The following is a 14,175-nucleotide window of genomic DNA, read 5'->3' as shown; positions in this document are numbered from 1 at the left end:
ACAGATGAAAGCAGGTTCACACTGAGCACATGTGACAGACGTGAGAGAGTCTGGAGATGCCGTGGAGAGTGATCTGCTGCCTGCAACATCCTTCAGCATGACCGGTTTGGCAGTGGATCAGTAATGATTTCGGGTGGCATTTGTTTGGAGGGCCCACAGCCCTCCATGTGCTCGCTGTTCTGAATTCTGCTTTTGGGCTCCCTCCGGTGGTTGTAGGTGGTAATGCAGTTGTCCCTGAGTTGCAGTCCTGGTCAGGTGTATCTGCTGATTGCAGTTCTGACTGGGGTATTTAGGCGTGCAGGATTCATTAGTCCTTGCCAGTTGTCCATTGTTGTTTGGGAGGTTTTGGTCCTGGTTTGTTCCTTCTGCCTTCTGCCAAATCAGCAAAGATAAGTGTCTGGTTTTGTTTCTGTGGCACACATGCTGTGTGCTTAATAATTCTATGCTATTCAGTGTTTTTTGTCCAGCTTAGATTGTATCAGTATTTTCTCAGTCTTGTTGGATTCTCTGGAGTGGCAGATATACATTCCATGTCTTTAGTTAGATTGTGGAACTTTTTGTATTATCTGCTGTGGATATTTTTTGGAAGGGTTTTAATACTGACCGCTTAGTATTCTGTCCTATCTTTCCCTATTTAGCTAGAGTGGCCTCTTTTGCTGAATCCTGTTTTCTGCCTGCGTGTGTCTTTCCTCTCCTACTCACAGTCAATATTCGTGGGGGGCTGCCTATCCTTTGGGATTCTGCTCTGAGGCAAGGTAGTATTCCTATTTCCATCTATAGGGGTATTTAGTCCTCCGGCTGTGTCGAGGTGTCTAGGGTTTGTTAGGCACACCCCACGGCTACTTCTAGTTGCGGTGTTAGTTCAGGTTTTGCGGTTAGTATAGTTTCCACCTACTCCAGAGAAAGTTCATGTGGCTCCAAAGTCACCGGATCATAACAGCTCGCCAGAGGTAGCCTGACTGCCATTAGGTACCGAGATGAGATGCTCAGACTCCTTGTGAGATCATATGCTGGTGCGGTTGGCCCTGAGTTCCTCCTAATGTAGGACAATGCCAAACCTCATGTGGCTGGAGTGTCAGCAGTTCCTGCAAGATGAAGGCATTGAAGCTATGAACTGGCCTGCCCGTTCCCCAGACCTGAATCCGATTGAACACATCTGGGACATCATGTCTCGCACCATCCACCAACGTCACGTTGCACCACAGACTGTCCAGGAGTGGGTGGATGCTTTAGTCCAGGTCTGGGAGGAGATCCCTCTGGAGACCATCTGCCGCCTCATCAGGAGCATGTCCAGGTGCTGTAGGGAGGGCATACAGGCACATGGAGGCAACACACACACAAAAGAACATAATTTCCTTGTCTTGGGGCATTTCCACCGCAGTTGGATTAGCCTGTAATTTGTTTTTCCACTTTGATTTTGAGTATCATTGCAAATCCAGTCCTCCATGGGATATTCATTTTGATTTACATTGATCATTTTTATGTTTTATTGTTCTCAACACATTCAACTATGTAATTAATAAAGATTTGCAACTGAAATATTTCATTCAGTGATATGTAGGATGTGGTATTTTAGTGTTCCCTTTATTTTTTTGAGCAGTGTATATTACAGCCATCAGCCACGCACAGCTTAGAGATATATCATGGCACAGGTGTAATGCTTTTTATGCAGTTTATCACAATCCTGTTTGAAGTTAGTTGGTTTTAAAAGAAATTGAAAAGTCAGGATAAAGGGAAACTCTGTTGTTATTGTACAAAAATTCACACTTGGCCTCACTGCACATTCAATTTTGTCAATGATAAAAGCGAAGTTTGGTCAGAAAGACTGAACCTGGTCTTGTAGGGACCATATGAGCACATTCAGCAGCACAGAAGGGAGAGAAGGGAGATTCAACCAATATGATATCAGGGTTCTAGGAAGCAAATAGCATCATTACCCTCCACTTTCTCTTACAGGCCCATAATAATCTTTTGCTTCAAGTGATTTTCTGACTTGTCAGCACATTCTACGTATGCAGTTGTTTGGCTTTGTAGTTTACAGATCTGGGCAGGTAACGGTCAGCGTTTGCTAATAACAGGGGGTAGGTGAATCCTCCAGGTTGTAAGTGCTATAGAAAAGGACTTTCAATACCCAAAGTCATTTGAACAGTTTGTGGTCTAAAGGCAAAATGATTGTGATACAGCCGGACTACACCACTGATAAAGCAGCCACAGCCGGTGACTGAGAAGAATCTGTGACTTCTCTGCATTTAGTGGTCACTACTCACCTGGGTAGCCATATGTAGGAATCTCCTCTTTACACCACTCATCACCCCTCACATATGTCTCTGTAGTATTAATATGGGTCAGATCTTCACCCTGAAACAAATATTGTAAAAGTCACAGACAGATGGAGAAGTCACACCTATGACTAGGTTCACATTTGCGGTTGAGTCCGCAGCATCTCGTTCGCAACCACATTGCAAAACACATGATAACACTGTTTTTTTATCTGCATCAACTTACGCATGATGGATAAAAATTGCAACGTTTGCATGGTTGCATGTGTTTTTGCATGCGTTCGCGTTTTTTATGCGCATGCGTTTGACAGGAAAAACAATTTTCAAGGAGAATTTCCTTGAATCAAGCCATGCCAAATGGGTGTGGCTCATGGGATTTCTGTATATAAACCCTTGTACAGTTGAAATCCTCACATTTTGCTCCTGTGTCAAGATGGATCTTAGCATGGAGAGTTTCTATCAGAATCTGGATTTGGATGTCAACTTGTTTCTTTTCTTTGCATTTGCTTGTGAGCAAGAATGGGAAAGAGAAAAACAGAGAAGACGGCGGCGTCGCTTTTGGCAGCAACCGATTCTTTAACTGCGACAGAGCTGTGGAGCCTACCACTACTAATTCAGTGAGTTCCGAAAAAAATATTTCGAGTACACGAGGATGTGTAAAGACAGCTTTATGGAATTGCTGGACCGTGTACAAGGAGCCATCAGCAGGCAGGCAACCCAGCTCCATAGAGCAATTCCTGCTGAGGAACATCTGCTGGTGACACTAAGGTACGTAATATTTAAACATTAACGCGTGTCATAATTATTATTGTTCCGCAATGTACTTAATATTTTTCCCTTTTTCTGTTTTGCTAAAATACTGTCCTAAATATTATTGTTATAAAAGCCATGTTCTTTCTCTTTTTTTTTTTTTTCTTTCTTTCTGTTTTTCAAAACCCCAGGCATAAAAATTATTGCTCTGATTTATATTTTTCTTTCTCTTTTCGGCAGATTCCTGGCTACCTGAGAGAGCCTATCATCGCTCCATTTCCAGTTCGGGATAGGAATTTCCACACTATCTGGGATTGTTGCAGACACCTGCCTTGCTTTGTGGGATGTTCTCTGTGCGGAATTTATCTCCCTACCCACCACAGAAATCTGGCAGGAAACTGCAGACCAATTTTTTGAAGTTTGTAATTCTCCCTACTGTTTGAGAGCAGTGGAAGAAAAACAACAGGATTACCAAACCGGCTGGAACTGGATCCGAGTACTATAATTAGAAAAAATATTTTTCCATAGTGCTCATGGCGATTGCAGCTGCGGACTGTAGGTTTGTCGCTGTGGACATTGGATCTTTTGGCCGTGGTAATGACTCCCAGACATTTAAAAACTCGGACAGAGGCCAACAGTTGTATGGGAATCATTTAAATTTCCCCCTGCCATGACCTCTTTCCAACACTGAAGGCCTGCCAATTTGTTGTGCTTGGGAATGAGGCCTTTCAGATGTGTGGAAACCTCCTGAAACCATACTCCAATCTGGAGTGAACCACACAAAAAGGATTTTTAATTACAGACTGAACAGGGCACAAAGAACTGTTGAGTGTGCCTTTGGTATCCTTGTCTCAAAATGGCGCATTTTAGGGACATCTGTTGTGAATTAGACTTTTTTGGCTCCCTCTTGTGGTTACTAGTGATATGACTCTGGGATTTCCTTCCCTCAGTTTGCACCCAGCTGGGTCGTTACTTCAGGGGTGTTGCTATATAAACCTCTTGGAACCTTAGTCCAGTGCCTGGCATCGGTGTTATCAGACACATTCTGTTTGCTCCTGTTTGCTGGTCCTGGTTCGTGCTAAATTAAGCTAAGTCTTGCTTCTGTGTTTTTTGGGTTATTTGTTTGCTATCATTTTTGTCCAGCTTGTACTATATGTGATTCCTGACCTTGCTGGAAGCTCTAGGGGGCTGGTGTTCTCCCCCCGGGCCGTTAGACGGTTCGGGGGTTCTTGAATTTCCAGTGTGGATATTTTTGATAGGATTTTTTGCTGACCATATAAGTTATCTTTCTTTATTCTGCTATTAGTTAGTGGGCCTCTGTTATGACCCCAATGGCGAGGGTCTCAGAGGAACGTGGAAGTCTGCAGAATACAAAAATCCAGCTCATAGGGCAGTGGTAACTGGGTTGACCATATATCTACTCCTAACGCCAACACTAGAAGTAGCCGGGGATCATTCCTACGTTGATTCTAGATGACACGCGCCAGCCGGAGAATCTAGCTACCCCTAGTAGAGGAAAACAAAGACCTTTCTTGCCTCCAGAGAAGGGGACCCCAAAGCTGGATAGAAGCCCCCCACAAATAATGACGGTGAGGTAAGAGGAAATGACAAACACAGAAATGAATCAGGTTTAGCACAGAGAGGCCCGCTTACTGATAGCAGAATAAAGAAAGGTAACTTATATGGTCAACAAAAACCCTATCAAAATCCACACTGGAAATTCAAGAACCCCCGAACCGTCTAACGGTCCGGGAGGAGAACACCAGCTCCCTAGAGCTTCCAGCAAAGGTCAGGATATAGATTTGGAACAAGCTGGACAAAAATACAAAACCAAAACAAATAGCAAAAAGCAAAAGGCAGACTTAGCTGATATAACTGGAACCAGGATCAGTAGACAAGAGCACAGCAGACTAGCTCTGATAACTACGTTGCCAGGCATTGAACTGAAGGTCCAGGGAGCTTATATAGCAACACCCCTAACTAACGACCCAGGTGCGGATAAAAGGAATGACAGAAAAACCAGAGTCAAAAAACTAGTAACCACTAGAGGGAGCAAAAAGCAAATTCACAACAGTACCCCCCCCTTAGTGAGGGGTCACCGAACCCTCACCACGACCACCAGGGCGATCAGGATGAGCGGCATGAAAGGCACGAACTAAATCGGCCGCATGAACATCAGAGGCGACCACCCAGGAATTATCCTCCTGACCATAGCCCTTCCACTTGACCAGGTACTGAAGCCTCCGCCTGGAGAGGCGAGAATCCAAGATCTTCTCCACCACGTACTCCAACTCGCCCTCAACCAACACCGGAGCAGGAGGCTCAGCAGAAGGAACTACAGGCACAATGTACCGCCGCAACAAGGACCTATGAAATACATTGTGAATAGCAAACGACACAGGAAGATCCAGACGAAAAGATACAGGATTAAGGATTTCCAATATCTTGTAAGGCCCAATAAAACGAGGTTTAAATTTGGGAGAGGAGACCTTCATAGGAACAAAGCGGGAAGAAAGCCATACCAAATCCCCAACGCGTAGTCGGGGACCCACACCGCGGCGGCGGTTGGCAAAGCGCTGAGCCTTCTCCTGTGACAACTTCAAGTTGTCCACCACATGATTCCAGATCTGCTGCAACCTATCCACCACAGAATCCACCCCAGGACAGTCAGAAGGCTCCACATGACCCGAAGAAAAGCGAGGATGGAAACCAGAGTTGCAGAAAAAAGGCGAAACCAAGGTGGCGGAACTAGCCCGATTATTAAGGGCAAACTCAGCCAACGGCAAGAATGTCACCCAATCGTCCTGATCAGCAGAGACAAAACACCTCAAATAAGCCTCCAAGGTCTGATTGGTTCGCTCCGTCTGCCCATTAGTCTGAGGATGGAAAGCAGACGAAAACGACAAATCAATGCCCATCCTACTACAAAAGGATCGCCAGAACCTGGAAACGAACTGGGATCCTCTGTCTGACACAATATTCTCAGGGATGCCGTGCAAACGAACCACGTTCTGGAAAAACACAGGAACCAGATCGGAAGAGGAAGGCAGCTTAGGCAAAGGAACCAAATGGACCATCTTGGAGAAGCGATCACATATCACCCAGATAACGGACATGCCCTGAGATAGCGGAAGATCAGAAATGAAATCCATGGAGATATGTGTCCAAGGTCTCTTCGGGACAGGCAAGGGCAAGAGCAAACCGCTGGCACGAGAACAGCAAGGCTTAGCTCGAGCACAAGTCCCACAGGACTGCACAAATGACCGCACATCTCTTGACAAGGAAGGCCACCAAAAGGACCTGGCCACCAGATCTCTGGTGCCAAAAATTCCCGGGTGACCTGCCAACACCGAGGAATGAACCTCGGAAATGACTCTGCTGGTCCACTTATCCGGGACAAACAGTCTGTCAGATGGACAAGACTCAGGCCTATCAGCCTGAAATCTCTGCAACACACGTCGCAGATCCGGAGAAATAGCTGACAAGATAACTCCATCTTTAAGAATACCAACAGGATCAGCGACTCCAGGAGCATCAGGCACAAAGCTCCTAGAAAGAGCATCGGCCTTCACATTCTTTGAACCTGGTAAATACGAGACAACAAAATCAAAGCGGGAGAAAAACAATGACCAGCGGGCCTGTCTCGGATTAAGGCGTTTAGCAGACTCGAGATACATCAGATTTTTGTGATCAGTCAAGACCACCACACGATGCTTAGCACCCTCGAGCCAATGACGCCACTCCTCAAATGCCCATTTCATGGCCAACAACTCCCGATTGCCCACATCATAATTTCGCTCGGCAGGCGAAAACTTCCTAGAGAAAAAGGCACAAGGTTTCATAACAGAGCAACCAGGGCCTCTCTGCGACAAAACGGCCCCTGCCTGTTGTGAATTTGGATTCTGGGCTCCCCCGGTGGCTACTGGTGGAATTGAACTTGTGACATCATCTTCCCTGTTCACCTGTTCTGATTAGATCTGGGTGTCGCTATATAACCTGGCTTCTCTGTTAGATGCTTGCCGGTCAACAATGTTATCAGAAGCCTCTCTGTGCTTGTTCCTGCTCCCAGACATCTACTAGATAAGTTGGACATTCGTCCATGTTTTGTTTTTGTATTTTGGTTCCAGTTCACAGCTGCAGTTTCGTTACTGTGTCTGGAAAGCTCTTGTTGATCAGGAATTGCCACTCTGGTATTATGAGTTAATGCCAGAGTCCTAAAGTAATTTCTGGATGTGTTTTGTTAGGGTTTTCTACTGACCATGAAAGTATGCTTTCTGTCTTCTGCTATCTAGAAAGCGGACCTCAAATTTGCTAAAACTATTTTCCTGCTGCGTTTGTTGTTTCATCTCATATCACCGCCAATATATGTGGGGGGCTTCTGTCTCCTTTTTGGGCATTTCTCTAGAGGTGAGTCAGGTCTTATATTTCCCTCTGCTAGCATTATTTAGTTCTCCGGCCGGCGCTGGGCATATAGGGATAAAAAGTAGGACATGCTACCTGGCTACTTCTAGATGATGCGGTAGGTTTAGTTCATGGTCAGTACAGTTACATCTTCCAAGAGCTTGTTCCTATTGAGGCTTATGCTAGTACTCTGGCCATGGAGATCATGACAGTTTGACCGGCCCACTAAAGGGTTAAAATCCTTGGCTGAGAAAGGAGAGAAATAAGAAGTCTGCTGAGAATTTTTTTTTTTTTTTTTTTCTCTAGTTGTGAGTGTGCTCTTAATTGGATCACTTGCCAGTCTGTCTATGCTGCAGTCTTTCTTTTTTTTCTCTCTCCTTCTAATCTTTGAATGGCTCTATGATTCACCTGTCTATAATGGATCTACAGAGTGTAACTGCAGGTTTGAATAATCTCGCCACGAAAGTACAAAGTTTGCAAGATTTTGTTGTTCATGCTCCGGTATCAGAGCCGAGAATTCCTTTGCCGGAATTCTTCTCAGGGAATAGATCTAGCTTTCAGAATTTTAGAAATAATTGTAAGTTATTTTTGTCCCTGAAATCTCGTTCTGCTGGAGACCCTGCACAGCAGGTTGGGATTGTGATTTCCTTGCTCCGCGGCGACCCTCAAGATTGGGCTTTTGCATTGGCACCAGGGGATCCTGCGTTGCGCAATGTGGATGCGTTTTTTCTGGCCTTGGGCTTGCTTTATGAGGAACCTCATTTGGAACTTCAGGCAGAAAAAACTTTGATGTCCCTATCGCAGGGGCAAGATGAAGCTGAAATTTACTGCCAAAGATTCCGTAAATGGTCTGTGCTTACTCAGTGGAATGAGTGCGCCTTGGCGGCTACTTTCAGAGAGGGTCTTTCTGATGCCATTAAGGATGTTATGGTGGGGTTCCCTGTGCCTGCAAGTCTGAATGAGTCCATGACAATGGCCATTCAGATCGATAGGCGTCTGCGGGAGCGCAAACCAGTGCACCATCTGGCGGTGTCCACTGAGAAGACACCAGAAAACATGCAGTGTGATAGAATTCTGTCCAGAAGCGAGCGGCAGAATTTTAGACGGAAAAATGGGTTGTGTTTCTATTGTGGGGATTCTACTCATGTTATATCAGCATGCTCTAAGCGTACTAAAAAGCTTGATAAATCCGTTCCCATTGGCACTTTACAGTCTAAATTTATTTTGTCTGTGACCCTGATTTGCTCTTTGTCATCTATTACTACGGACGCCTATATCGACTCTGGCGCCGCGTTGAGTCTTATGGATTGGTCCTTTGCCAATCGTTGTGGGTATGATTTAGAGCCTTTGGAGACTCTTATTCCTCTGAAGGGGATTGACTCCACCCCATTGGCTAATAATAAACCACAATACTGGACACAAGTGACTATGTGTATTAATCCGGATCACCAGGAGACTATTCGTTTTCTGGTGCTGTATAATCTACATGATGATTTGGTGCTGGGATTGCCATGGCTGCAGTCTCACAACCCAGTCCTTGACTGGAGAGCTATGTCTGTGTTGAGTTGGGGATGTAAGGGGACTCATGGGGACGTACCTTTGGTGTCCATTTCATCATCTATTCCCTCTGAAATCCCTGAGTTCCTGTCTGATTATCGTGACGTCTTTGAAGAACCCAAGCTGGGTTCATTACCTCCGCACCGGGAGTGCGATTGTGCTATAGATTTAATTCCGGGTAGTAAATACCCAAAGGGTCGTTTATTTAATCTGTCTGTGCCTGAACATACTGCTATGCGAGAATATATAAAGGAGTCCTTGGAAAAGGGACATATTCGTCCATCGTCATCTCCCTTAGGAGCCGGTTTTTTCTTTGTGTCAAAAAAAGACGGCTCTTTGAGACCATGTATTGATTATCGGCTTTTGAATAAAATCACGGTTAAATATCAATACCCATTGCCGTTGCTGACTGATTTGTTTGCTCGCATAAAGGGGGCCAAGTGGTTCTCTAAGATTGATCTCCGTGGGGCGTATAATTTGGTGCGGATCAGGCAGGGGGATGAGTGGAAAACCGCATTTAATACGCCCGAGGGCCACTTTGAGTATTTGGTGATGCCTTTTGGTCTTTCTAATGCCCCTTCAGTCTTCCAGTCCTTTATGCATGATATTTTCCGCGATTTTTTGGATAAATTTATGATAGTGTATCTGGATGATATTCTGATTTTTTCGGATGACTGGGACTCTCATGTCCGGCAAGTTAAGAGGGTTTTTCAGGTTTTGCGGTCTAATTCTCTGTGTGTCAAGGGTTCTAAGTGCGTTTTTGGGGTTCAGAGAATTTCCTTTTTGGGATATATTTTTTCTCCCTCTTCCATTGAGATGGATCCTGTCAAGGTTCAAGCTATTTGTGATTGGACGCAGCCCTCTTCTCTTAAAAGTCTTCAGAAATTTTTGGGCTTTGCCAACTTTTATCGTCGATTTATTTCTGGTTTTTCGGATGTCGTTAAGCCATTGACCGATTTGACTAGACAGGGTGCTGATGTTGCTAATTGGTCCCCTGATGCTGTGGAGGCCTTTCAGGAGCTTAAGCGCCGTTTTTCTTCTGCCCCTGTGTTGCGTCAGCCTGATGTGACTCTTCCTTTTCAGGTTGAGGTCGACGCTTCTGAGATCGGGGCTGGGGCAGTGTTGTCGCAGAAAAGTTCTGACTGCGCCGTGATGAGGCCTTGTGCCTTCTTTTCCCGTAAATTTTCGCCCGCTGAGCGGAATTATGATGTTGGGAATCGTGAGCTTTTGGCCATGAAGTGGGCGTTTGAGGAGTGGCGCCATTGGCTCGAGGGGGCCAGACATCAGGTGGTGGTATTGACTGACCACAAAAATTTGATCTATCTTGAGACCGCCAGGCGCCTGAATCCTAGACAGGCGCGCTGGTCATTATTTTTCTCTCGGTTTAATTTTGTGGTATCGTACCTACCGGGTTCTAAGAATGTTAAGGCGGATGCCCTTTCTAGGAGTTTTGAGCCTGATTCACCCGGCAACTCTGACCCCACAGGTATTCTTAAGGAGGGAGTTATCTTGTCAGCCGTTTCTCCAGACCTGCGGCGGGCCTTGCAGGAGTTTCAGGCGGATAGACCGGATCGTTGTCCGCCTGATAGGTTGTTTGTTCCTGATGATTGGACCAGTAGAGTCATCTCTGAGGTACATTCTTCTGCATTGGCAGGTCATCCTGGAATTTTTGGTACCAGGGATTTGGTGGCAAGATCCTTCTGGTGGCCTTCCCTGTCACGAGATGTGCGAGGCTTTGTGCAGTCTTGTGACGTTTGTGCTCGGGCCAAGCCTTGTTGTACTCGGGCTAGTGGATTATTGTTGCCCTTGCCTATTCCTAAGAGGCCTTGGACACACATCTCGATGGATTTTATTTCAGATCTGCCTGTTTCTCAGAAGATGTCTGTCATCTGGGTGGTGTGTGACCGTTTTTCTAAGATGGTCCATTTGGTTCCCCTGCCCAAATTGCCTTCTTCTTCCGAGTTGGTGCCCCTGTTTTTTCAAAATGTTGTTCGTTTGCATGGTATTCCTGAGAATATCGTTTCTGACAGAGGAACCCAATTTGTGTCTAGATTTTGGCGGGCATTCTGTGCTAGGATGGGCATAGATTTGTCTTTTTCGTCTGCTTTTCACCCTCAGACTAATGGCCAGACCGAGCGGACTAATCAGACCCTGGAGACATATCTGAGGTGTTTTGTGTCTGCTGACCAGGATGATTGGGTTGCTTTTTTGCCATTGGCGGAGTTCGCCCTCAATAATCGGGCCAGCTCTGCCACTTTGGTGTCCCCGTTTTTCTGTAATTCGGGGTTCCACCCTCGATTTTCCTCCGGTCAGATGGAATCCTCGGATTGTCCTGGAGTGGATGCGGTGGTGGAGAGATTGCATCATATCTGGGGGCAGGTGATGGACAATTTAAAGTTGTCCCAGGAGAAGACTCAGCTTTTTGCCAACCGTCACCGTCGTGTTGGTCCTCGGCTTTGTGTTGGAGATTTGGTGTGGTTGTCTTCTCGTTTTGTCCCTATGAGGGTCTCATCTCCTAAGTTTAAGCCTCGGTTCATCGGTCCGTATAAAATATTGGAGATTCTTAACCCTGTTTCCTTCCGTTTGGACCTCCCTGCATCCTTTTCTATTCATAACGTTTTTCATCGGTCGTTATTGCGCAGGTATGAGGCACCGGTTGTGCCTTCCGTTGAGCCTCCTGCTCCGGTGTTGGTTGAGGGTGAGTTGGAGTACGTTGTGGAAAAAATCCTAGACTCCCGTGTTTCCAGACGGAGACTCCAGTATCTGGTCAAGTGGAAGGGATACGGCCAGGAGGATAATTCTTGGGTCACTGCATCTGATGTTCATGCCTCTGATCTGGTTCGTGCCTTTCATAGGGCCCATCCTGATCGCCCTGGTGGTTCTGGTGAGGGTTCGGTGCCCCCTCCTTGAGGGGGGGGTACTGTTGTGAATTTGGATTCTGGGCTCCCCCGGTGGCTACTGGTGGAATTGAACTTGTGACATCATCTTCCCTGTTCACCTGTTCTGATTAGATCTGGGTGTCGCTATATAACCTGGCTTCTCTGTTAGATGCTTGCCGGTCAACAATGTTATCAGAAGCCTCTCTGTGCTTGTTCCTGCTCCCAGACATCTACTAGATAAGTTGGACATTCGTCCATGTTTTGTTTTTGTATTTTGGTTCCAGTTCACAGCTGCAGTTTCGTTACTGTGTCTGGAAAGCTCTTGTTGATCAGGAATTGCCACTCTGGTATTATGAGTTAATGCCAGAGTCCTAAAGTAATTTCTGGATGTGTTTTGTTAGGGTTTTCTACTGACCATGAAAGTATGCTTTCTGTCTTCTGCTATCTAGAAAGCGGACCTCAAATTTGCTAAAACTATTTTCCTGCTGCGTTTGTTGTTTCATCTCATATCACCGCCAATATATGTGGGGGGCTTCTGTCTCCTTTTTGGGCATTTCTCTAGAGGTGAGTCAGGTCTTATATTTCCCTCTGCTAGCATTATTTAGTTCTCCGGCCGGCGCTGGGCATATAGGGATAAAAAGTAGGACATGCTACCTGGCTACTTCTAGATGATGCGGTAGGTTTAGTTCATGGTCAGTACAGTTACATCTTCCAAGAGCTTGTTCCTATTGAGGCTTATGCTAGTACTCTGGCCATGGAGATCATGACACCTGCCCCAATCTCCGAAGCATCCACCTCAACCTGAAAGGGAAGTGAGACGTCAGGCTGGCACAAAACAGGCGCCGAAGTAAACCGGCGTTTCAACTCCTGGAAAGCCTCCACGGCAGCAGGAGCCCAGTTAGCTACATCGGAGCCCTTCTTGGTCATATCCGTCAAAGGTTTCACAATGCTAGAAAAATTAGCAATAAAACGACGGTAGAAGTTAGCGAAGCCCAAGAACTTCTGAAGACTCTTAACTGACGAGGGCTGAGTCCAATCAAGAATAGCTCGGACCTTGACTGGGTCCATCTCCACAGCAGAAGGAGAAAAAATGAACCCCAAAAAGGGAACCTTCTGTACACCAAAGAGACACTTTGAGCCCTTGACAAACAAAGAATTTTCACGCAAAATTTTAAAGACCAACCTGACCTGCTCCACATGCGAATCCCAATTATCAGAAAAAACCAAAATATCATCCAGATAAACAATCAAAAATTTATCCAGATACTTCCGGAAAATGTCATGCATAAAGGACTGAAAAACTGAAGGCGCATTGGAGAGCCCAAAAGGCATCACCAAGTACTCAAAATGACCTTCGGGCGTATTGAATGCGGTTTTCCATTCATCACCTTGCTTAATGCGCACAAGGTTGTACGCACCACGAAGGTCTATCTTGGTGAACCACTTGGCACCCTTAATCCGGGCAAACAAGTCAGACAACAGCGGTAAAGGATACTGAAATTTGACAGTGATCTTATTTAAAAGCTGATAATCAATACAAGGTCTCAAAGATCCGTCCTTTTTTGCCACAAAAAAGAATCCCGCACCAAGAGGGGAAGAAGACGGACGAATATGTCCTTTCTCCAGAGACTCCTTGATATATGAACGCATAGCGGTATGTTCAGGTACCGACAGATTAAACAGTCTTCCCTTAGGAAACTTACTGCCTGGGATCAAATCTATAGCACAGTCACAGTCCCTATGAGGAGGCAGTGCACTGGACTCAGACTCACTGAAGACATCCTGATAATCAGACAAATACTCCGGAACTTCCGAAGGCGTAGAAGAAGCAATAGACACAGGCAGGGAATCCCCATGAATACCACGACAGCCCCAACTTGAGACTGACATAGCCTTCCAGTCCAGGACTGGATTATGGGTCTGTAACCATGGCAGCCCTAAAACAACCAAATCATGCATTTTATGTAAAACCAGGAAACGTATCACCTCGCGGTGTTCAGGAGTCATGCACATGGTAACCTGTGTCCAATACTGCGGTTTATTTGCTGCCAATGGTGTAGCATCAATACCCCTAAGAGGAATAGGATTTTCTAATGGTTCAAGAGTAAAACCACAGCGCTTAGCAAATGAGAGATCCATGAGACTCAGGGCAGCACCTGAATCTACAAACGCCATGACAGGATAAGATGACAGTGAGCAAATCAAAGTTACAGACAGAATAAATTTAGGTTGCAAATTACCAACGGTGACAGGACTAACAACCTTAGCTATACGTTTAGAGCATGCTGAGATAACATGTGTAGAATCAC

The 14,175-nt window shown here is 45.7% G+C and overlaps 4 protein-coding genes across 4 annotated transcripts in view; all 4 read right to left on the bottom strand.

Moving 5' to 3' along the window:
- Nucleotides 1–14,175, bottom strand: part of LOC143766657 (uncharacterized) — a 1,190,188-nt gene that overhangs the window by 306,284 nt on the left and 869,729 nt on the right. The window lies entirely within an intron of this gene.
- LOC143766661 (uncharacterized) overlaps nt 1–14,175 on the bottom strand; it is a 447,161-nt gene that overhangs the window by 396,597 nt on the left and 36,389 nt on the right. The window lies entirely within an intron of this gene.
- Nucleotides 1–14,175, bottom strand: part of LOC143768242 (uncharacterized) — a 688,323-nt gene that overhangs the window by 644,935 nt on the left and 29,213 nt on the right. The window lies entirely within an intron of this gene.
- The window catches only part of LOC143766644 (uncharacterized), a 60,999-nt gene that overhangs the window by 38,890 nt on the left and 7,934 nt on the right, over nt 1–14,175 (bottom strand). Inside the window, 1 exon segment of the mRNA XM_077254456.1 lies at nt 2,268–2,358. Coding sequence (XP_077110571.1) covers nt 2,268–2,358 — 91 coding nt within the window.

This window comes from Ranitomeya variabilis, chromosome 4 (genome assembly GCF_051348905.1).
Source record: "Ranitomeya variabilis isolate aRanVar5 chromosome 4, aRanVar5.hap1, whole genome shotgun sequence".
In the NCBI taxonomy this organism is placed as follows: Eukaryota; Metazoa; Chordata; class Amphibia; order Anura; family Dendrobatidae; genus Ranitomeya; species Ranitomeya variabilis.
Note: the sequence above shows the minus strand (reverse complement) of the source record. Positions and strands in the feature narration are given on the sequence as shown.